Below are 24,309 nucleotides of genomic sequence, written 5' to 3'. Positions count from 1 at the left end.
TGGACAATTGAATGATAATTTGGAGGGTAAAAAGGCATAAACAATGAAGGAAGATAGACAAGGATTAAGAATAATTTGGAGCCCAAGGAGTAAGGCCAACAAGATACCCTCCTGGCCTTCACCGAATTCCCTAGCCCCAGCATAAAGAAAGCTGACTAAAGAAAGCAGTGGCCGAGAAATATACAAGTTAGCTGATCCTTTTTCAAACCCAGGCTCTGTAAATATGCTGGTTGCAAAGTTACTCCCTTGAACCAGATAGCATTTGTTGATGAAGCTGATGAATTCTGGCATCCAACTTGTATTACATGGGCTAGTATTTTCTTGTCCGAGGAAGGCTTTCTGATGAAGCAAAGTGAGATACTTGTGTCAGGCTGTGATAAAAAAGGCTGCTCCTGACTTGAGTTTTCCTGGCTGGTTGAAGCTGTCATTGCTTATTGCTGCCATCCTAGCCAGGCCCAATGTATCTGTCTGTGAGAAGATTCCTCAGAGTAAGACAGGAATGGCCACTTGAGAAAGTACCAACAGATGACTCTGCTGCAGCAAAAGCCACAGGAGATAACACTTGAATACACACTAACCTCAATTTCCAGTCTTACAAACCCATTCCTCCCAAACTCTGTTTTGGTGGCAAGCAGTTTCTCAGAGTAAGTCATCTATGAGGAAGTTGTCTGTCCGATTGCTGCACAGGTAGTATCTTTGACCCCCATGTCTTCCGTGCCTTGTTCTAAACAGACCCCCCATTCTACTTCTCTGAGATCAAAGTTCCTTTGCTGAAGTGAGGTGAGGTCCATTGATGTCATTGCCCTTTTTTTAATCACAAAGGAGCATTTCTCTCACAGTCCATCTTCATTCTCATGTTTGCAAGTCTTTAACCCTTCACCCTTGGCAAGCTGTTCTTTCTTGGCTTCATTTGCATCCCCCATAGAGTTAATTCAAGATGCATTAAATGGATCTATCTAATTACAAAGAGCTCCATTTACTGCATATTAAGTTTGAGCCAATCAAGGTTCAGTGTGATCTGCCAACTGGACTGGAGGAATGTAGTCAGGATGTTAATGGTAATAGAGAGAGATCATCACAAAACATTTCTTTTTTCAGCTGCTAAGAGAAGACTGGAGACTTTCATGTGGCAACAGCCTATGTTTGTCCCACGCATTTACTCTATAATGGCAAGTCAAATTTGTGGAATTTTAAAATATATAAAAAATAAAAGGACACCATGCTCTTAAAAAAAGGGGGGGTGTTTTTTAAAGTCCATGCAAAGTTCCATAGTCTGTTCAACCGTTTAGACATCTAAGATATTTCCAACTTCCTTTGCTCTTTGTGTACAAAGCAAGTGTGAGTACAATGGTAACACTGCAGGAGAAAAACCCTCTAAAGTTCAATATTTTTCCCCTGTTAAAGCCATTCTCAAATACTAAGCACAGCAGATAAAAATTGTGGCTATACATTTAGAAGTTGGATTGTAGCAATGTCCTAGATATGAATACAAGAAATGTCTGTTTATACATTGAAAGCATAGGAAATTCTAGTTCTCAGTACCTAAATCAAAGTGCAATTTATTTAACTTTCTGAGTTGTTGCTTGTATGTTTGATTTCCAGCTGCATGCATCCCTCCCTCTCTCTCTCCCTCCCTCTCTCTCCACATGTCAGGAAACACTAGATTTTTAAAGTTCAAACATCTAGGTATGGGTTCCTTATGTTTGTTAATTTCACTTGGGCAGTTTATTGGAACACTAACGTAATCATGATTTGCTCCTTATATCCAAATATTCCATATGTAATCACATAATACCCAAGGATATGGTAAAAACAAACAGTACTTTGTGAACCAAATGTCCATTTATGCAACTGAATTTTCTAACATTAACTGATATTTGTGCATTGTGTTAATTTTGCGATCTGCTACAACAGGGCCTGTATTCTTACCTGAAGAAATATATATAAAAAAGCACCATGTATAAACTTAACTATGGTTAACTATTAGCTGTTTTAATTAAGAAGGATTCATACAATAAGCACAAAAAAGTCACTTTTACAGGCAGTTTTGTACCTGACATCACTTGGCAACAAGATAGACATTTCATTAATTATTTGGTAACATTTTAATTTCACTTTCTTCTTCCTCTACAGAGCTGCTCAGAAGTTGAATCTGTCATCCAAAAAGAAGAAGCATAGGCCGTCTGCATCCTCGGTTTCTGAATCTCATCTATTTGCCACCAAATTCAGCATGATCCTACAGACATCCCCTCCACCTGCTCCACCGTGTTTATTAAGGGCAGTCAGCAAGGTGAAAGATACTCCAGGACTGGGCAAGGTACAGATTAAGCCCTTATAGTTGTACTAATCTGCAGCAGCCAAACAAAATTTGTGATCCAAACAAATGATGTATCTTAAAGCTGTGTGTGCCAGTTGGCACCGACTTTGAAATTTTTACCACAACTGCTCAGATTGACAAAGAGACAAGGTGAAATAGCACAAAAGTAGCTTCAAACAAAGAAACTTTATGCCCTGCACACGGGGTTTCCCCTTACAACTGTGTATTTATCTCCAGTTCTTTCACTCTTAACTCAGGCAGTGTTGACAATGCTGACTCTTTAATGCCCATTTCTTGGAAAGCATTTTTAATCTGTATAAATAAATCTAACCTCAAAAAATGTCCTTAAAAGAGGGCTCACTAAATCATATGCTCCATAATGTATTAGATAAAGGATTAACATATTAAATGGATTATTCCAGAATAATCAGTAGATAAATACACTTCTGTATCAATATGGGTTGAAGCAACTACCCCCATTAATTTGATACATGTTTGCAATACAAAAGATTTGGTTATTTACACTGTAATTCTATGCTTGTTTGCTCTGAAGTGCACTTGATTTGATAGGGCTTATGCCCAGGAAAATAGGTTAGGTTTGTAGCAGTTATGAATGGTATAACACTAACATTTGAGAAAGGTAATTATTTATTGTCTTCTTCTATCCTGCATCCCTCTCCATAAATACTGATCAAATACCGAAACCAATTGGAATTAGAAACGAACAGCTTCTTTCGTTAGTGTTCATTCTTGACAAAACAGTAAGAGTGGCAGAATGACAATGCAACTTGGCAAGTGTATTTCACTATTATTTTACTTTAATTTCATGTACATTGCTCTAAAACTATACTTACATTGCTTTTAAATGGGATTAATACCAGTCTCAAATGAAATGGAACTAAAATTCTTAACAATGGTGCAATGAGAGAAGAAAATGATATGTCATGTAATTTCTGACCCTTATCTTTCTTCTCGACTAATTCCCAACCAATTAAAGAGGTTCAGAGAATTACATATTGCAGAGAATTATATATTGCAAGAGAGTTAGCAGACTCATACAACCTGACACCTCTCTGGACATATACAGTATATATCTAACCCATGCAAATCAATTTATATTTACAGGGCATTTTAGGGGTCTTATAACAAAATACTTCTGAGGAATTCCAGCAATCACTTCCCAAACGTAAAAAGGATTGTCCTTTGTTATTAATAATGTTCATCTTTCATAATAAAGTGTAGTTTGGGTTACTTTGCTCACATCGACTCTGCCCCAGTATCGCAGTTACTGAAATTTTCCTTATTTGAAAATTGACTGAGTAGCAAAATAATAGTTTTGAATCAGAATTGATTAACAAAGCCATTATTTCAGATATTAGTACCAAACTAAAGATCAGCTAACCCATGCTTGGATTATTGTCTATTGTAGTAAGTAGTTTTGGTAGTGCTAGAAGTTATTTTTATATCACTATAGCTGTTTGCTCACATTGCCAAGAAACAATTACAAGGATATGAGATAAAATAATAAGCAGTTCCCATGTTTGGCATTAAATGCATGTGCTTTTTGCCTCTGCCCAAGCACAGCCAGGGTTTATCGGTCCTGATTATAAGCCTCGCCTTTCAGAGCCATATGCTACATACAAACAGTCCCGCTTGGCCTGTAAGCTTCTCCCTTCTTTCTCCCTTCTGGCTTTCTTACCAAAGGAGGCTACAATTCTGCAGAATTTAATTCAAGATCAAAGGGTGGAAGGGCAAATTCTGAAGTGCTATCTAAAGTAACTCTTAAATTCTAGCCTGAGCAGTCTGTACTGGTGCTGGTAGTGGGTTGGAGCTCATTCTGTCAGACAGATAAATTGGAATTGTATGCTAAGGCCAGGACAGAGATACGAATTGGAGCTTACTTTGTATTTGCTTGAATGAGCTCCCTGTATGGTCTAGTAATCTGCTTTATTAAAGTCATGCAAAGACATATGCTCAACTTTAAACAAATGTGAATCTAGCTGTTCTTCAGACTATCCCCAGCTGGATCATGGATGATCAGAAGAGTGAGGGGTTGGGTGGACAAGATCTTAAGATGTAGAATGCAATACCAACATACTTTACTATCACCCATTTGTTAAGAATGCCTGAAATGGGTATTATATATCTGAATGTACAGATCACAGTGAAATGTTTTCACCATAACTAATGATTTTTATTCTGAGTAATGATAGTTGAGGGTATAATTATCATGGGATGGGGGAATGAAGTTGGTGCTTTCTTTCAAAAAATGGAAGAATATACAGAAACTCCTAAGGATGCACAAAACCTTTCAGATTTGATATTCCTCACTTCAAGATTGAGAATGCTTGTTTCAAGTATAAAAGAGCTGTTTCAGTGAGAAGCATTTTGTTGCTAGCATTTTGGAAGTGTTTTGAGCTCAGATCAGAGTAGTTTGAACTCCAAACAGCTGCTTTTGAGCTCAAAAGCAAAATGAATGAGGCAGCCTATTGAGGCACATTGAAAACAGTTTTGGGTACAAAATCAGCATTTTGAATTTGAGGAATGGGAATATTTTGCACGTATCTAAATGATAGTTTTACAGTTAGCTTTGTTGTATGCATAACAATATATTATGCCAACTCAGATAAGGATGAGCATGGAACAGGAATATTTCAGGAAATATACTATGTATATGGCAGGACTAGATTATTTATTTGTTTATACTGCATCAGGAGCAGATGATTCTAAGCAATTTACAGTATAATTTACACTAAACCAAGAATTGAAACAAAATACAATACATTATCACAAGAACATTCTATACAATCCAGTACAACCTCTCCATCAACCTTCACTCCTGGCAACACATTAAATAAAAGGAAGTTGTTTCAATAAGTAGGAGCACAGCAAAAGAGAGACGCCTAGTTCAGACTTAACAACAAAACTTTGTCATCATGAAACCAATCTTGTAATTCTCCACTGGACTTCACTTTCCCTCTGCCTCCCATTCTCCTTCAGGTACAGATGAAAAGTGTTAACTTTCACCTTCAGAGGAAATATACTTCTTTGTAAATCCCTCTTCAGGAAACTGAATGGTGTTTAAAAAATAGTTAATTAAAATAAACCAGAATCAGAAAGTGGTACCATATGCTGGATTAACTAAGAGTTGGAACCAGCCACAAAACCTCAGAAGTGTGTGAAAGTGGCAACTTTCAGAATTAAACACATAAATAAGACAAGGGATAACAGGATAACAGAAGTTTCATGGAAGCACATTTTCTCAATATTGTCATGTCTGTATGAAGACATAAGTTAATGAGAGGAAGGCTAGCAACAGATATGCTAGTGAGCTATAAACAGGAGAAAAAGGAAAAAGGGTTCCAGGCAAATAGATTAACTCTGGAAACAGCTAAGTTGTAGTTAACTGGGTTTACTACACTGCTAAGCCATAAGTCATAATTCACAAGCCTTCATGACTTATTCATACAACATGTTAAAACCAAAACTGGATAAATGATTGTTATGGCTTCTTGTGCTGAGTCAATGCAGCCAGTGACGCTGACTCATTGCATAGAGCTGAGAGAGAACCGGATTGCTCTCTTTTGCAGCTACATGAAATTTCAGAGTCCAATGAGAAATAGATAACTAGTGAGCTTTAAAAAATAAGGGCTCTAAAGTTAAAAGTTGTTAAGGTGTGGATCAAGGAGACAAAATTAAAACCTGAGCAAAAGTATTTAAAATTTGCAGATCTATTGATAACTGAATGGTAGAGATTGGGGCTGCAATATTAATCAGTGTTTCAGAAAGCTTCAGAGTTCTTGCTTTATGCATCTTTTATTGGAAATAAATCTAAGTTCAGTGGGCTTACTCCTGGGTATGTGGATCTGGATTTGCAGCTTCAGTGTGATTCTCATCCTGACATTGCTGAAAGAAGATACAAATAAAATGAAAATGAAATTTGAAATGAATGAATAAAATAAATGTTAATATTAACAAACATTAAAACACATTATTTATAGTAATAAAGCTGAAGAAGCCTCTTATTTTTCATGTGAAATCTGGGGGTTAATGGAGATATGCATGCAAATGTAATTAACTAAAATTCTGATAATTAATTGACTGAAATTTCTTTGAGACAACTGTAATATATACTGTTCACAATGGATCACTGGTGTACTAGCTATAGTTCATTTAAATTGTTATCTGATTAGTCCTTAGGAGAAAGGACTGTTTCTTTCCTTGTCGTTTTAGATTATTACAGCAGGTATGTTTGCTTAGAAAGTTGGAGAAATAGAAGTAAAACAATATCCTGCCATCTTTCAAAAATAAGTGGGGAAAAAATAGGTTAAAGCAGAAGGAATTTTCATATATTCCTTTCAGTCCATGCAGAGGTGGACATTTTTGGCCCCAAATATTTTTTAGTATTCAATTTTTCTGAAAAGCTTGGTCAGCTTCTGAAGTATGTACTGCCGATATTCATCAGGAGAATATTAACAATGAAGCAAGAGAAAAAGTTATCTTGTCTGTTGAAACTTCTGCACTGGGACACAGAGTAAGTCAAAAGTTAATTGCTGTAGGACAAATGAGAGTTAAAACCATTATCCCTTGGAAACAGTTTCTGAGAGGAAGAACAAAAACAGTTTCTCCTCAGAGTTACTATGGTTACAGAAATGGGAACAAGAAGGAATACCCCATGAGGCATTTTAAAAAGACATGTGTGTTCATCATTGTAGTCAAACAGATTGTTCTATAAATTAAATAGTTCCACATGAAATGAAAGCCAGGTGGCCTTTAGCCCTCAAGTTAGAGTGGCCCATTACAAGGATATTCGTCAGGAAACAGGTTTGATGGATTGGGTTGAAATCTTTGCTGGGCCAAAGATTTGCACTTTCAGGAAAAAAGTTCAGTATCTTTTATTGAAGGAAGGAGGGAGGCTGGCTGGCTGGCTGGCATCTGTTAGATAGTCAAAGCTGAAAGAACAACCATGGACTAAGTATAATCCTTGGCCCAGCTCTCCACAACCATACTTTTGATGTATATTTACTTTCTCTTTCTGAAGGAAAGATGTGTTGATTCTGCCAGTGAGTACCTGAAATTTAAGCTAGGTTGTGTTTCTATTTGCTTGCATCAGGAATGGGGAATGTGCTTCTTTCTAGCAAAAGGAGTGGGGGAATATATATGAGATCCCCCTCATGTGTTATTCATAAGCGAGAATATGGATATGGAAAGACACCTCTTGCCTCCTCAACATGTCAGTTTCACACACTGAAGTCATGATTTTTAATGAAGACTTGAGTAGTCATTTTCACAGAAATGCAAAAAAACAAAGGATAGAAATAATTTTTAAAGGGAGTTTTGAGCAATGGTATGTATTTGCAATGGAGAAAATTATTTCCAGCTGTGAAAGTGATAAGGGTAACTATATAGTGATTCTAGTATGATAACTGAGTAAAGAACATTAAAGTGAAATGCTTGATATCTGGGAGTTTATGCTATAGATACAGGTAAAACACTATGATTCACTTCCATTACAATTTAATTCCAGTAGTAATTGAGAAAAAGTCAATGTGCTGGAGCTTACTAATCAGTGTCCCTAAGAATGATCCAGGGAATCTGGAAATTGCTGTTACGATTTGTTAAAAGTTATATCCATACTGAAATCCATTGATTGGTGCTCTCATGAGCCAGAACCTTAAATCAAGAATAAACTTTCCCTTTTCATTTTTGGTTGATGGGGAAAAACAAGATAAGGATCCCAGTTGCAGTGTGGTAATGAAAATGAACAGAGGTTCCTTGGTTTGTTTAACTGCTTCTGGTAGGAAGAATATCCACATGATGGTGTCTGCCAGTATACTTGCTTGATTTCAACAGACCCATGGTCAAAAGAATTCTGATTTATTGTGATAATTGGGCCTATGTATTTCGATAAAGTCTTTCATAGAATTCATTCTGAAGTCCATCTTATCTTAAGACTTTAAATCTTTTGTTGTTTTATGTGTGCCTGTGAACCCTTGCTCAATGGATAGGATGAAAAAGCTGTTGGAGGTTTTGCTATAATAGTACTATAATAACAGAGACTGATGATCTAATTTAATTTATTGATTCAGCTACAAGGTTACGCAGCTTCTCTGTTTTTGAAATGCACCAACTTTGTCTTCTAAGTAATTGGTGATACATTAAAGAAGATCTAAGGATATATTTATCTAGTAGAGAGGGGGTGCATTCCTTTAGTTTTGGTAGTTTAATTTTTTTTAAAAAGGACTACATAAATGTCTCATATTTTAAGTGATATATAAAATGGTTAAGACTGAAATAAATTGATGTATGTTTGAAATACATCCATGAAGAAATAAACTTAATATGAAAGGGTAGAGAATCTTGTTTCAGCACAATCAAGATGTTTGTGAAATTTATAAAAATATCAGAAGTAGAAACTGATGATGACAGTAATTCAGATTCTGAAAAAAGACTGATTGGACATTCTTATACATGGCAAAGTGTATATTTTAAGTTTTGTTTCCTTTTTTTGTTTGAAAATTAGTGTTTTCTATATCAGTTTGATTCTGTCGGGGACAAAATTCAAAATGCATATTTTTTCTTGGTATTATTATAAAATTCACAATTTCCTTAACATTAATTTTTCACCTGTCTGCTTCTTCTGAACAGGCAAAAATGAAGAGAAACTATATTCATTGGAATTTAGCAACTTGTAGCTCCATCTGTAGCAACCATGAAAAGCACTGTTACTCAATCACTACATTTATAATTGCTGTCAGATTAAATGACACTTTTCCATTTTATACACATAACATACTTTATAAGCAGGCCAAATAATGCATAATATGTTTTTTTACATAGTAGTAAAATAGCAGTTAAAAGTGTTTCTCATTTTCTCCATTGCTTATTTCTTTAACCCCTGTAAGTGGAAGTCTCTCACATGAGTGGCAGCAATTACTTGAAAAACAGTGTTGCCAGGAGGGAACTTGGGGAGAGAAATCATGGACTCCACTTAGCAAATTAGGGAAGAAGACCCAGCCTTCCTATAATTACCTTCTTCTCTCCATCCCCAAACATGAAGGTATTTGGAATTTCCTTTTATTAATTCATTTTCTTTTATTAATTACTACTGGCATATCTGGAGGCATCCCTATGATGTATGCTATTTTATACAAGTGCTCAAAAAAAAACTCTTGAGGGGTAAATATTTTAATCTCTGAAAGTTTGAAGACTTCCCTTAGCTAAGATAGGGCAGATTCTGTCCCCTCTGAAAGAGTAAACTTGCTTGTAAATTTTATCCAATTCTATAAACAAACAAATAGCTGTTGATGCTTCCTTTAAGAAAAAGTAATTTCAGATTCTTAAGATATCTAATGCAAGGAACTCCCTGCACCTTTTTTGTTTGGAAGATATCAAGCTTCATTAGAAGAGACCAGCATGTTGACCAATTCCATCCAATTCCATAGGAAAAAAAAAAGTTCTTTCCCAGTGTTAATCAAGTAGGGACATATCTGCTTCAGATCTGAAGCAAAGTATACTGTATTGTGGTGGAAGCAGTCAGAGTATATAAAGCACCTTAGTTTTCAAAATGTCAGATAGGGTCCACATTTAATCTCTTCCTTGGTACACATACTTTCTTTGCAGCAAATAGTCTCTTTTTCTCCAGTTGCCTCTTTTGTGCTGGGTGTGTCCTCCTCATAACATTACCATGGTATGTTTGTGAATTCCATTTGCTTTTGCTACATTTTGGTACATTTGCCATTTAGTACATACTGACAGTGGGTCTAAATAACAAAAGATACATGCAGAAGAATGCACAGCTTTCTCCTTTGTTTCCCTAGGTGGAAGATATATTAAAATGGCTAGGAGTTATTCTTAAGTGATATTTGTAATCCATTTTTGGGATATATGTTCACAAATGCTGTAAGTACTCTCATAGATAACTGTAACTATAAGACAAAATCACACAAGCTAGTTAGCTAGTGAAGTACTGTAGCTCGTTTTATTAGCATATGAATAAATAGCTAACATTATAATAATTAATGTGCAAATATTTTCTGAAGCTTCCCCATAGCTGTACTAAACTGCATTTCATCAGATCCTTTGGGGACTTAAAACTGATGCTATTTCAGTATTCTAAATCAATTTCGTTTGGGATTTTTTCATTATATATTTTTTCTCAACTGACCTTTGAATATAGACTTTTCAAAGAGCATGATATTATACTTAAATAAAAAGACCACCTATGAAACTTCACAAAGAAGTTTGCTCAAATTGACTTCTTAAGTCCTTGCTTCTTTTAACCCTTCTAAAGTTCAGCATGTTGAGATGCTTTCTCAAAGAGAATTTGTGATTTGGTTCACATATAACACTAAGGTATAATGTGAATGGTTTGGTCTTAACTTAATAATGTTGTGTGAACTATTACAGTTCATAATTATACTTTATAGTTTGCTCTAGTGTCATCCTGGTAGGTTAAATTAAATAAAGAATACATTTAAGTTAAAATGAAAGATAGGATAGATTCTTCTAAGATCATAGGCATGAAAGCCATCTGGGTGACTTTGGGCCAGTCTCTCTCTCTCAGCCCAACCCACCTCACAGGGTTGTTGTTATGGGGAAAATAGGAGGCAGGAGTATTAGGTATGTTCACCGCCTTGAGTTATATATAAAGTACACAAATAAATAAATGTTCCAGTTTCTAGAAGAAGGGCTACAAGCTTGCATGAGTTTGCAAGCTTGCATGAGTCTTTTTACTTGATCATTACTTTAAGACACCATTACTAGAGTATTCATAGGAACTGAGTAGCCCTTTGCTTAAACATTGTTTTGGTGATTCTAAGCTCTTTGGGAAGATTGCAAAATATCAGTAATTTCCTAAAAATACTTAATCATTTTGTTGTAATACAGTGAGTTTATGTAATACTTTTTAAACTTTCATTTTGCAAGTTAAAAACATCTATATATTATTTGTTCATGTGTGTTTGTGTGTATGTGTATTAAGAAACATTCGGTAGAGACAATCACAAGTTTTTTGTTTTTTTATATAGAAGGTCGGATCCAGAAACCAATCTTGGAAGATTCTTCTTTTGTCTTTCTGATCTTTGGCTTGTGTGGTACCACATGGTTTATCATGTTTTCCTTGCATTTTAATAACTGCATGGAAATGCCAGGTGGTATCATCTGGAGATCTGGGCTTAAATGTTATCATTTGAACAAAGATACAGTTCTATCTTTATTTTTATTTCCACATTAGCCAGTTCAGAGATTAATAAGATTAACACAATGAAATTAAATCAGGACAAGACTGGAGTAGTATTAGTTAAAGTAATGGCTTGTTTGAGATGATGAAACAATGTTAGTTGTGGTTGTACACACTTAAGGAACAGATTGTTGATCAGGGGTATCTTCATGTTCAGAGAATAGCCATCAGCTTGCTAAATAAGTCATCTGTGGCCTTCCCTAGAAAAAATAGGCTTGGATTCAGTCACCCAATTTTTAGTTATTCACAGACTGGAAGTTCAGACTAGTTTTAGTTATCTTAAGACTTTGCTTGGAAATAAACACTAGTCTAAAATGTAACAATCAACTTCCATCTTGATATAGTATATAATTCTTATCTTACTTTGATGTCTTTTTGCTTTTAAGCTTAGTTCCAAATGTTGGTTAGAGCATTTAAAATCCTAAATGCTTAGGAACAACATGTTTTCGAGTATGTTTGAACCACGAACACATTTATAAATTTGAGAGTGTATGATTTGCATTCAAACAAAATGAATGTCATGAAAAACTTGCCTGTGTACAAAATAGCTGCCATGGAGCGCGTAACCATGACGCAACACCCATTTACCAGAAGCCAAACTAGTTCTGAAACATGTTCTCTGCGATGGCAATGGAACTTAGTGAAGCCCAAAACAAGGTTGCAAATAAAGATGATGCTAGAGATTGTTGTTTTGCTTTGCAGAATGCAGCTTCTGTTTTAATTTTTGAATTAAAATAGTCCTTTCAAAAAATCATTTGGGGCCGATGGGCAACAAAGAAGATTTATTTCAGCCTATGTTCTCAGTGTTATCTCAAAGAATTGTCAAGGAAGTATGAGATGCCATTCTTTTATATAATGGTAATATAACTCAGGGTCCTGTACCTAGTGGAAAGATAAAAACTTCTGAGAAGTTATGAGACCACGATTTTCCCCCCTGATCACTTGGAGAGGTACAGGAGGCAACCTGGTGATGCACTCATGTCCCCAGAAGGGGATTTTGAAAGTAGGAATTGAACAGGAGGCAAACTGCAAACATATTTAACCTTCACACACACACATCCCACCTCACAAAAGTCTAATTTTATTATTTTGCTAATATTGCATTTAGAAATTAGCTGGTATATTTGTGCTAATTACTAATTATATTGAAAAGTATTGTTATGGTGTTCTATGCTCAGAAGACTAGAATATTATTCTTAATTGTTATTCCTATCAAGTATAAGCAAGAGCAAAAGTTATGCAGACAGACATATACTACCTATTCTTCTAAAGGAGGAAGAGGCTGATGTGCACAAGCATGTCTTTCCTCCTTTCCCCCCCATGGCACAGAATATTTGACTGACAGACAGACAGACAGACATGTATCTTTTTTTATCATCAAGTAGCAACATCTCAAATATGTGGGAACAGAACATATTTATTTATTTATATTTTGAATTTCATCACCACCCATCTCACTCATAGAGCAACTCTGGGCAGTTTACCATATTGATATACTTGTTCTATCCTTATTTTCTTATCAGGGGAAATGTAAGATACCAATTAAAATATTGTGAGATGTATTTCCCCCTTTTAAGAATCTTCCTCGTATACCTGAGTGATTTGGACACATATTCATAAGATTATATTAGCCACATACCTTAAATCTACACTCTGGGGTTTTTGTCCTTCTCCAAAACCCTTTGCCATGCATGCAAATAATTTAAACATAGGATTTTGCCTCTAAATTGCTGTCGTTTCTCTGGAGCATGCTGAGCTATGTCCTGGCACAAGATCTGACAGCGGCACGAGGGATGTGTGTGCTATCTGGCCACACAGAATGTGGAGGCATGCACACTGATTGATAACAGCATGTGCAGATGTGGTAAACATAAAGAGGCCCAGGCTCCTTTTCGGGAAAGTTGAACAGCAACATAAATGAGGAAGCAGAACTCCCCTGGAGACTTGTACTCGATGTACAGTGGGAATCGTGAATCTTTTCAGATTGCTAGAATGATTTATCGGGAGGCCGATTATGTGGCATGAGGCAGTGCAGAAATTGAACTCCACTAAGCTCTGTTCTACCTTATCATAGCATATTAATAATGCAGTAGTAATAATGGAAGTACAAATTAAAAATAACTAGATAGAGAAGATAAACAGCAGGTTTGAGACCTTGGAGGTAGCTTTAAATCAATCAGTCAGGACAGCTAATATAGGAAGAAATTCAGGATCTCCTTATTAATTACTTTGAATTTGATAAAGAACATGGTGCTTCCTAGATTGATAAAGGTTTGGGATTAGGTTTCTATTAACTGGACAAACTTATTTGCAAATTTTGCATAGACAATTAGTTTCACCCATTTTCCTTTGTAATTTGTTTTAGGTGTGCTATCAACATTTCAAACCCACCCACCCCCAACCACTGAAGGGTTCATTTTGCTGAAGGATAAAGAGATATTAAAGTTACCTATCAGACAATATTGGGCTCAGTAGTGTGGATTAGTGCTTCCTCTTGAATGGATTGTAGTATTGTGGGAGGAAGAAAATGTTTCTTCCAGTATTACATCCAATATATAGGCTTTCTGGGATCTTCCTACTTTGGGAAATCCCCAATAATGTCTTATTTTTAATGTATTTAATCAATTCTACCTGTTAGCCGACCAAGCTACATACACAAACACACAAAATACGTTAATAATACTTAATCATTTTGTGTTATCTGCATGAAGGGAGTTGCACTTGTTGAAGGAACAGTGGATCTGCCCATTATGTCACATGGATTCCATCCTTCTAATCCGCCTGCACTGAATATTGAATTCTGCAGTTGAGAAACCTCATGCTTAATCCTTCATGTAAGCCAAAAGCAAGCACATTTCAATTCAGTATCACAGTTGGGGGCCTTGGCCTCCATTTGGAAAATTCATGAACAATTGTTGCATTATTAGACAAATTGCATGTTTTAAATAAATTTGTATGCAAGAGTTTTAGTAAGTTTGGGGTGGGGGGGACTCCTGGCTTTATTTCTTCTTAGGCAGCAAAACGTTGGATCAGTCCTGGGTATAACTGGTAGGAATGCATATTCCCCTCCCTTTTTGTCTAAGCATCTAGGGCAAAGACTTTGCCTCCTATTTGTAAATGGCCATGTACACTTGCAATGGTACTCCATTACAGTGGTGATGGATACACCACTGGAAGACCTGAAGGATTAGGTTAGGGACAGATCATCATGGAGAAAATCTATCCATGTAGTCGCTAAGAGTCAACATCGACTGATGGCACATAATCAAAATCAAATTGATGGAAATAGATTGCATTTTACAATTGGAGCTGGCTTTAAAAAGCAATATGTGCCAAGGTAGGTGATAACCAGTTTCTTTGTCCCTTTTTTGTCACTGTAGATGCAGTTTTAAAATTGGCCAAATCCTTGTCACACGGCGTTAAGTTCCGGACAAGTGGACAATTCACTGCCTCCTTTTAATGTTTTAGTAACTTTGTAATCTGCCCAAAGATCTTTTATTTTTTTTAATGAATTAGAAATGAATGAAAGAATATTGCTTCAGAGAAGTCTTTGTTCTTCTAGCAATAGAGTGCTATTGAACTGAATAGATTTATTTAATTTGATTGTATCCATGCAGGTTTGAATTAGTAGAGATTCTTTGAAGATTTTCCCCTCAAATTCATGTAACTTGTAAGTGGAACAATTTAACATGACCATAAGTATATAGTAATTATCATGTTTGTGGAACCAGTGGCTTTGGATTGCCACAGATGTTTCCTCTGCCTTTGAGATGATCTGCAAGTGCATCATTCTGAATTGTGTTAAAACCACAAGATCCCATGATACAATTCAAGCTTAAAGGAATGAATTGTGCTCCCTGCAGTTACTATTTGTGATACTTAGTCATAGCAGTATGTGATGATTTCTTGGGAGAAATAATTGGCTGGATTCACACTTTGCACTGAGCCATGATCTGTGGATCAGTCATTGTGGTTTGCTAACCATGGTTTATGGTTTAAGCCTGGACCTTGATCAATAAATTATGATTAAAATAGACTTTTCCATAATGCAGCGTGTAAGGCCAGAAATACTGCTTCAGTACAAAGCTATGTATGTTTACCGAGAAGAAAACCCCACTCAGTAGGTCTTATTCCTCTGTATATGTGTATTTGTTTTTACAGCTTTTATTTTATAGTATTCGTTTAACTGGTATGGCTGCTGACTTGTGCAGAGAAGCTAAATAACCAAATGGAGGTTGAGTGGGAATAAAAGGAGCCTAGGACACTTTACAAGAAAACAATAAAAACAACCTTGAATAAATCAGTTAAAAGAAAACCAACACTCCTCAAAAACAATAAATATAAACATTAAATCAGGATTCACTTAAAAACAGAGAAGCAGTGTAATGGGCTATCTAAAAGACACTGTAGTCCTGGAATAGATTGTTATCTTGTAGCATTCTTTCCGTTGTTGTCCATTCCCTGTATCTTCTTTCCAGTTTAGTTTTTGATCAGAGTAGTATTATAGATACTAACTCTGGAATTATCTGGAATTTTGGGGAAACGTTTGATGTGTGCTGCTATTAGTAGTGCACTGTTGTATGTCTTCAGTTATGTCTGGAAAATGCATATTCAAACGAGAAATTAAGTTTTCCTCAAATTTGTGTCTCTAGTCTAAACGGCGAATTGTCTCTTAGAATGACAGACATATGTGCTTGGGTTTCCTCTTTGTCCCGCATTTATTGAGACAAAATGGGCTTGCTGCCAGCCTCTTACACTGGGCAGTTTTGGTGAACAGTGTTCTACAGGAAAGGGCTGTGCCTGTGATGACAAACAAAGTAAATTGCTTACAAAGCCCAATCTTGCAAGCCTCTCTTTTCTGTTACAAAAGCTCAGCAGAGCAGGAATACAGTAGCTTCTGTTGTTTCCTGTAAACAGCACTCTTTTTTTCTGTAATCTTGAGGGTGTTTGGGGTAGAGTTTGGACATTTAGAAAAAAAATTCTCAAACAATCAAAGGAATGCCCTATAAATTATTTCACTCTGAAGTATCCATAATTCTAAATGGACTTTTTATTACTAATTCCCACTAGAACAATTTCTAATAAATGTATACGGTTAAGGATCATTTTTATCTGTTCCAAACGCTTATGAAAGCATAGCCACAGAAATGGTCCTTGGGATCTGGGCCCCAGCTTGCTTGTGCTTGTTCTTCTCCTGCAGCAAATTGGCTCTCCTGTTGGCATCTCTAACTGTACAAAAAATGCCAGCATGAACTAAGGAACTGTGGCACATGAGATTATCAAGAGACTGTGCATCAAAAAAGGGCACACTACTCTCTCTCTCTTTTAAACAAAAGGTGTTATATTATTGAAACAAAATATTCAATATCCATAGTCAATCAAAGAGTGACTGTGCAGAAATCCAGAATTGAACAACAAAATGTAATTTGGGAGCTCATGTCACAAACACCTGAAAACAGCTGCTCCTTTTGGGGGACTCACACAGCTGCCCTCCACATTAATCTACAGTCCTGGGTGGCCTGTAGCCACAAGGGCTTATCCGTTAATTTCCCCACTCTAAATGATGGTGTATTAGTGCAAAACTCCTTAGTAATTTGCACATATCTTTGCCCCATCAGCAAAAGTACATAGGAATGATCTGAAGCATGTTATATTTGCATCAAAATGTTTTATAAATGAACATTTAATCATAGCAAGGTGATCCAGATGGTCTCTATTGCACAGTGCACTTTTATAGGTAATGTGGGTAATTATCAATTACTGTATGTATCATGATGCAGGAATTTTTAGGCATATTTTTGCTGAATTTTTCTTTTGTCAAATTTGCACTTTGATTCACAAGCAACAGCATTTTTCACATCTAATTTAGGACTTTGCTTTTATATGTGTGCTTTTCCTATGCAGCAGACTTTATCTGTTTTCACTTCACCTTTTCTTTGATCTCTTTTCAACATGTCTACTCTGTTTTCTTTTACCATTGTTCTTCTTTTTACCTTATAAGTTAAGAGATATTTGGAATACATTTCCCAACAAAGTTTCCAGTGTCTGTTCCCTAAAATGAACTTGATGAATTTTGCTTGTAATTATAACATATTTTACTTGTAATTATAACATCTATGAAGGATCTATCTATTTCTTAAACAAACTCTTATGATGGATTGCCTTAAGAAGAAGAATAAAAGCACTATATGCTCTTGTTTATAAACTGGTCCTTTATGGTATATTACACTTCCCAGACTTGTATCAACATAATGTTCAACAAGGTATTCATTCAGAGTAGAAGAGGGAAAACACACCTACCTGAAAATCAGTATTGTCTTCATTAAACTGATGATTGGTTATAAAATAAACAACCTTCCCTTTGTCCAAATACTGTGCCAAGTAGAAAAAGGCCAGTAGCAATATGAGTTGAATGTGGGCATTTTAGGATTTGAAGAATCACGTTTCTTAATACTAAACTGAACACAAATTAAAGAATTTTCTTTTTGGGTAAGGTATTTAAGTGGATGATTACTGGATAACCCAAGACACTTTTGGATGAAATTTCTAGATTCATTTAAATTCAAATTTTGGTTTAAGCTACCTTGAGGTTCACCTAACTTCTTCTGAACAACAATCCCTATGTCATGATCACTATGTATCTGAAAGTTAACTATCCCGTTTTATGTCAGTGATTAAGAGTGTAATCCTAGAGAGATCCCCATATTTTAGATTTCAGTACTTACAGCTACATAAAGAGTGAAAAAGAGGCAGAAACAAGTTGAGGTATGTCCCCATATTTATCTTTAGTGGTGCTAACCCCAATCATGCCACCATAATTTTTTTTAATCCCTTTGGAGAAAGAGAAAAAAATAGGCGGGATGTCTAAAAATATGGCCATCAACTGATTGACCCAGTCTTATTGGATCATGTGTTGCTGGCACCCAATTTTGAGTTTAATTGACTGGGGGAGAGGATCACCGTGTTGGCCTTGTTATATGAACAGAGTTCCTGGTTTTCATTATCATCCATTATTCTTCTAGAGAGGCTGAGTTTCAGGGCTGATGGTCAATTCCAGAAGATGATTCTAGGGGATTCATGTTTGATCCCTTGAAAATTATATTTGGAGGGCCTACAAAGCTGTCTGATTCTTCTTACTGTTAAAGAAACATATATTACAGATAAACTCAGAATTGTGGATGATGCTACATCTCTCCTCACTTTCAGTAAACTGAGCCTCAGTTAAAATAAAAGTCCAAGTACTATTAATGAATGGTTCATCTCCCAGTTGACTAAGGATTGTATTCACCACCTAACTTTGTATCCCTTGGGAGGACAAATGTGTTAAAGTCTCACAGATCTTACTTGGTATCACCAGCATATTCTGTCATATTTGAGGAATTGGATGGAATAAGAAGTGGTCAGTTATTCTTAAGGATCTTCTGGATCCTCAGATTAATAGGTTGTTTTAAGGTTATTACAATATGCGATTATTACTATGTGTAATATACAGTATGCAGTCTCATGGTCATTACTATGTGACATATTCTTTTTCCTTTTGAATCTTACAATATACAAGGTTTAATACAGCCATGGGTCACTACTAGCCGCATAAGGGCAGATAGAAATGTCTATTCTTACAGCCAGTATGCCTGTAGAGCCCTATGCTCTACAGATATCTCTTGGGTGGAATTTAATGGTCCTTATGTCTATATATATTATTGAGTGGATATTTCAGTGAAAATTTGACAGGGAAATTCTTTGCGCTTTGTTCAAAGAAAGAATTTGACTATGCAGTCTTTTGTTTTGTTTTGCATGGAACCTCCCTTTAATGTGTGCTGATGTGTGCTCTCTTGTGCCGTCAGATACATGCACCCCTATCCCACATGGTTAAAATACACTGTGGTTAATCTAATCCATAACAGTCAGTATGATTAGATTAACAGTTTGAATGGAGCAGATTTCATAAAGTTCTATTAATAAAACAGAGAAGAACACAAATAAAATGAAATGGATTTGTGTGTGTGTGTGTGTGTTTTAAGTTTACAACAGTAGAATTAACTGGATACATTTACTTGTCAGCTTGCGGCAAAACTCATGTCGTACTAGAAACATTCGGTAAACAGTTTGTCTTTATATTTCTCTCTTTTTTTAAAAAAAACATATTAAAAGGTCTGTGCTTTCAGATGGGAATGATTACTCTTCCTTTGTTGCTCTCGAAGACTTGATTCACATTGACAGTGCTTTTACTATTTCATAGTTAACAAATGCCAGAGTGTTGCTTTAAAGGGCTTATATTTCAAACTGAATACACATACAAACACACACACCAAGCACATATACTGCTTAAGTTTAAGTAACTTCAAGCCAGTGATAGGAGTAGGAATAGCATGAACTACCCAAGGCTTTAACAGTTTGCTGCATTTCTTTCCGCTCTGAATAAGCTAGAAGTATGGGGCTTTTTTGAATGCTAGAAAATCAAATCATATTATTCCAATGCTATCCATTAAAATATGATTTAAGAGGAGAAAAGAACCTCTTGTAAGCTGAATCTGTATTAAAATGACTAACAGTTACAAGGAAAAGGACATCTTAGTTCTCTACGGACTAGGTAACCTTGATTTGTTACTTGTATGCCCAACTATACATACCATAACTATTTGCACCAAAAAATGCTGAGTTAACTGACCATTGTAAATTACACAATAATTTGTGATGGATGTTTTTGCTATTGTCCTATATAGAGGCAAGAGAACATACATGATAAAGACACTGAGACAGAGAACTAGATATTAGAAGGGTTGGGAACTCAGTAACCTCTGCCACCAAAAATGACAGGGTGGCTTTGCAATTTAACACCTCTAATTCCTACCTACAGAAAATTATATCGGAAAGGCTTTCCAGTCATGATGCTTTGGAAATAGGATATATCTTAGAAATGAGATGAGGATTAGTTATTAGTTCTTGGTGAGTTGTATGAAAATCTGTAGGTTCTAGGAGGATGTTGCATTGTTGTATGTTCAGGAAATGTCATGAGCGCTGATGGTGAGCAGGAGGGGGCCCCTATCCAGGGGGGAAAACGCATGCGTAGTAGCGAGGAATTGAGCTGTCATTCAAAGAGACACAGAACAGACCCACCTTGACTTTTGGGGTTTATCTGTCTGGGTTTTCTCACGCTTCTTCAGTTTGTTAGGATTTTCTATCTAATGTAGCAGTAATAAAACACTAGAGACTTATTCCTTGTCTCAACGTGGTTCCTGACTGTTAGGACAGGAAATGCTGGATGGTCAGGTCCTTCTAGATCTGTTCTTCCACAACCATTATCCTATTCCCTTTCTGCCACCAACTGAGCAGAAAACACAAAAAATGTAAACTCATTTTTATCCTTCTCAGATAATCCTTCTTTTTAGCTCAGAGATGTATTTGTGATGAACTTCCAGAGGTGTCCACGGGTATGGGGTGGAGCAAGAAGATAAAATGATGGATGAGAGACATGCTGTTATGATGCAAGTTCTGCCCCTTTTGTACATACATCATACTGCACACATATATGAAAGGGGCAAAGCTTGTGTTATGCTGTTGTAATGTCGTTTCATCATTTTGATGGAATTGTTGGATTCTGCAGACCCCTTTGGGTACAGCATATACAATTTTCCACCCTGCAGTATAGAAGAAAATGCTCGCACTATCAGATCCCCCACCCCCCACCAGGTTTCTTATCTGGGTCCAAGTCTATCTTGCATGCCATTTCCATTACCAATCTCCCCCACCCCCAAAGAAAATATAGAACCCTTCCCTCCCCCTTTTTGGAAGAATTTTTCAAAACGTAAATGCTTCTCTAGCACAGCATCATCTGAATTTGTTACTTTAATTTGAAACTTGACAAGCTTGATTTTCCTAGTTCCATTCAAGTATGCAAAAGTTATCAGCAGTGTTTTTTTTTTTTTTAAATAATGAAAGGTACCAGGGCAGGGAGGAACCATGGATGTATGTGTTTGAAATTTGGCAATTAGTCTTCATCCTCTTCCCATTTCTTCATATTTCATCCAATTATGTCAAGCAGACTAAAAGTTATAGTAATTTGTTGGTTTTCATGATAGTCATTGGAAGATTTGGCTTTCTGAATTGAGATGTAAATTCGAACTCCAAGTTAAATTAGAACCTCAAAAACCATCAGAGATAAATTGGTCTGTTTTCTGGGACACTGAATTTGGGCCTGAACCATATCTTGTCATTGCATAGTATTACTATTCACCCTAAAAGATATAGGAAACTGTAGGTCCTGCCAATATTAAGGATTACAAATGTCAGCTGCAGATGATTGGTGTTTTTCCCCAGGACTTATGGAAGTTTTAGTTCAACAATTTGAAAGGAGCAGCTTGCTGTCTTTGCTTAGAAAGCTGGCTTATATTAAACAAAGGAATGATGTATCTGACTGAGAAATCCTGTTGTTTAGGTATACTTTGTACAATAGGATCACTTCTAATTGCATGGGCTAGTGAAGAAAATACCATGTTGGTGAAAAGTCATACAACCCATAAAATATTTTATGTTGAGGTTGTAGTAACCATTGTACAAATCCTGAAATTGAAATTTAAACCAACTGCTTTGAGATTTCATGTATCAGATATAAATTAAAAAGAAATCTAAATCCCAGATGAACTACTAGGAGGGATTCCAAGTTTTTCATAATGGGAAATTGCTTTTACATAAATCACACTTTTTTCCCCTTGGCTAGGTTTGTCTGGTCGGTTGCAATTACCCATAAATTTCAGAAGATGGTTTTGCCTGTGGATGTGCATTCTTTAAGAGGGTTATTAAGTATATTTGCATTACCGTATACGTCAATGAATGATGCTAAGAACTCCCTACTATTGTAAATTTGGAATTATATACCAGAACATTTCTGAAGTATTACTGTACCTTGTAAAGGAAATGATTTGTAGTTTGGTATTACTATACTATGAAAGAGATAAGCATTTTTTTAAAAATGTTAATTTTATCAGATGAAGGCTATTTTCTTTATCTTAGGAGTTTCTAGTTATCAGTTAACAATGTGGCTACTGAATGGAGAAGTAACATATAGACATCTTTCGCCATGCCATGCCTAGTAGAGAGCAGCTTATCTCAGAAACTTTCTATTGCTCTTTGTTGTGCTGTTGTTGCTATTTCCATCCCACCTTTTTGTCTTTTCTTCCCAGAGGGCTGGTCCACTAACTAAATCTAGTTGAAATATTATCTAGTTGAACTCTTAAGAATTATACCTGACTTCTCCTTTACCTTCATAATCTTTTTTACTTTGGTTTTATATCTTCCAGCCTGTAAACCTGAGATCTAATTTTTCCTGATTTTTGTAAACTGAAGAATAGGATGTTACTTTTTCAAACTTGAGGGTAAAAGACAATCAGCTATGTTTGATTTGATATTAGCCAATGAGAAATACTTAGATGGAGAAGAAGAGGTAGCAGAAACGTTGGGCAAAGTAACCATGTAATGGTGTAACTGTGGAGTCCTTGGTGCTCTCTGAGCTTGGTTGTTTGTTTACAGATGTTTCCTTACCCGACTGGGTAACATCATCAGTGCTAGTAAGTGTGGGGTTTGCTCCCTGTTTATATAGAGTAGCTTACCCTGCCAGTATTGGAGCGGGTGTGGTTTTCTCCTTGGTAGAAATAGGTTGTAATAGGTTGTAACAATCAAGCAGAAAACAATACCCTAATCAAGGAAGATTAGGGTATTGTTTTCTGCTTGATTGTTACAACCTATTACAACCACATGGCATCACATAGCACACAAACCAACTAAAGCTCCCCAAAATACCTTAGGTAAACCAAAAGACCAGTAGCTGAAGAAGAAAAACAGGAGTCATCTACAGCATACAGTGTAAGGACTGTAACAGCCACTATGTAGGACAGACGGGCAGAAGATTAGAAGAGCGCATCCATGAATACCAACTAGCAGTCAGAAGACAAACTGAAAACTGCTTAATCTCACAATGCATGGACAGACTCAACCATAGTTTCAACTGGGAAACTGTGAGCATCCTAGACCAAGCTAAATTAAAAAAAAAACAAAACCCACTAGGGAATTCCTGGAAGCTTGGCATTCAGGGAAATCAGCCATCAATAGACACATAGAGATAAACCACATTTACACACCATTCAAGAGAGACAATAAAAAAGCTAAGAAGGAAACAAAAAGACCAGAACACATCCTCTTTAGCAGCCAACACACAAATAAGCAGGGATTAACACCAGACAAACAATCAAGCAGAAAACAATACCCTAAACAAATTGAAACACCAACAGGAGATAATTACCAAGGAGAAAACCACACCCCCACCAACACTGGCAGGGCAAGCTACTGTATATAAACGAGCAAACCCCACTCCCTTCTAGCACTGAAGAGGTTACCTAGTAGGGTAATGAAAGGTCTGCAAGCAAACAACCAAGCTCAGAGCGCACCAAGGACTCCACAGGTCAACCCTGAGCTACAGATATTCTCTTCTAATAGTGTAATTCTTGATTTAAAGGAAAACTACAGCAGGCAAATGTGTAATTTGAACTTCCAAAAAAAAAAAGATTTTAATAAACTCAGAGTAGAGCTGAGGAAGATGCCATGCCAGGTGTAACTAATGAGGAAAATAGCTCAGAGTAGGTGAGGGTTGTTAAAATAGGAGATAGTGAAGGCATCGTTTGAAACAATTCCAATAAGGCAACATTGTAAAGACAGCAGAACAAAAACCAAAAATGCACACATGTAATAGTAGGGAAAA

At 36.2% G+C, this 24,309-nt stretch overlaps 1 protein-coding gene across 1 annotated transcript in view; it reads left to right on the top strand.

Moving 5' to 3' along the window:
• The window catches only part of KIF26B (kinesin family member 26B), a 333,909-nt gene that overhangs the window by 201,467 nt on the left and 108,133 nt on the right, over positions 1 to 24,309 (top strand). The window contains exon 5 of the mRNA XM_063306130.1: positions 2,134 to 2,317. Coding sequence (XP_063162200.1) covers positions 2,134 to 2,317 — 184 coding nt within the window. The remainder of the gene's footprint in view (positions 1 to 2,133; positions 2,318 to 24,309) is intronic.

Source organism: Candoia aspera, chromosome 1 (genome assembly GCF_035149785.1).
Source record: "Candoia aspera isolate rCanAsp1 chromosome 1, rCanAsp1.hap2, whole genome shotgun sequence".
In the NCBI taxonomy this organism is placed as follows: Eukaryota; Metazoa; Chordata; class Lepidosauria; order Squamata; family Boidae; genus Candoia; species Candoia aspera.
This window is presented reverse-complemented; position numbering and strand designations above follow the sequence as displayed.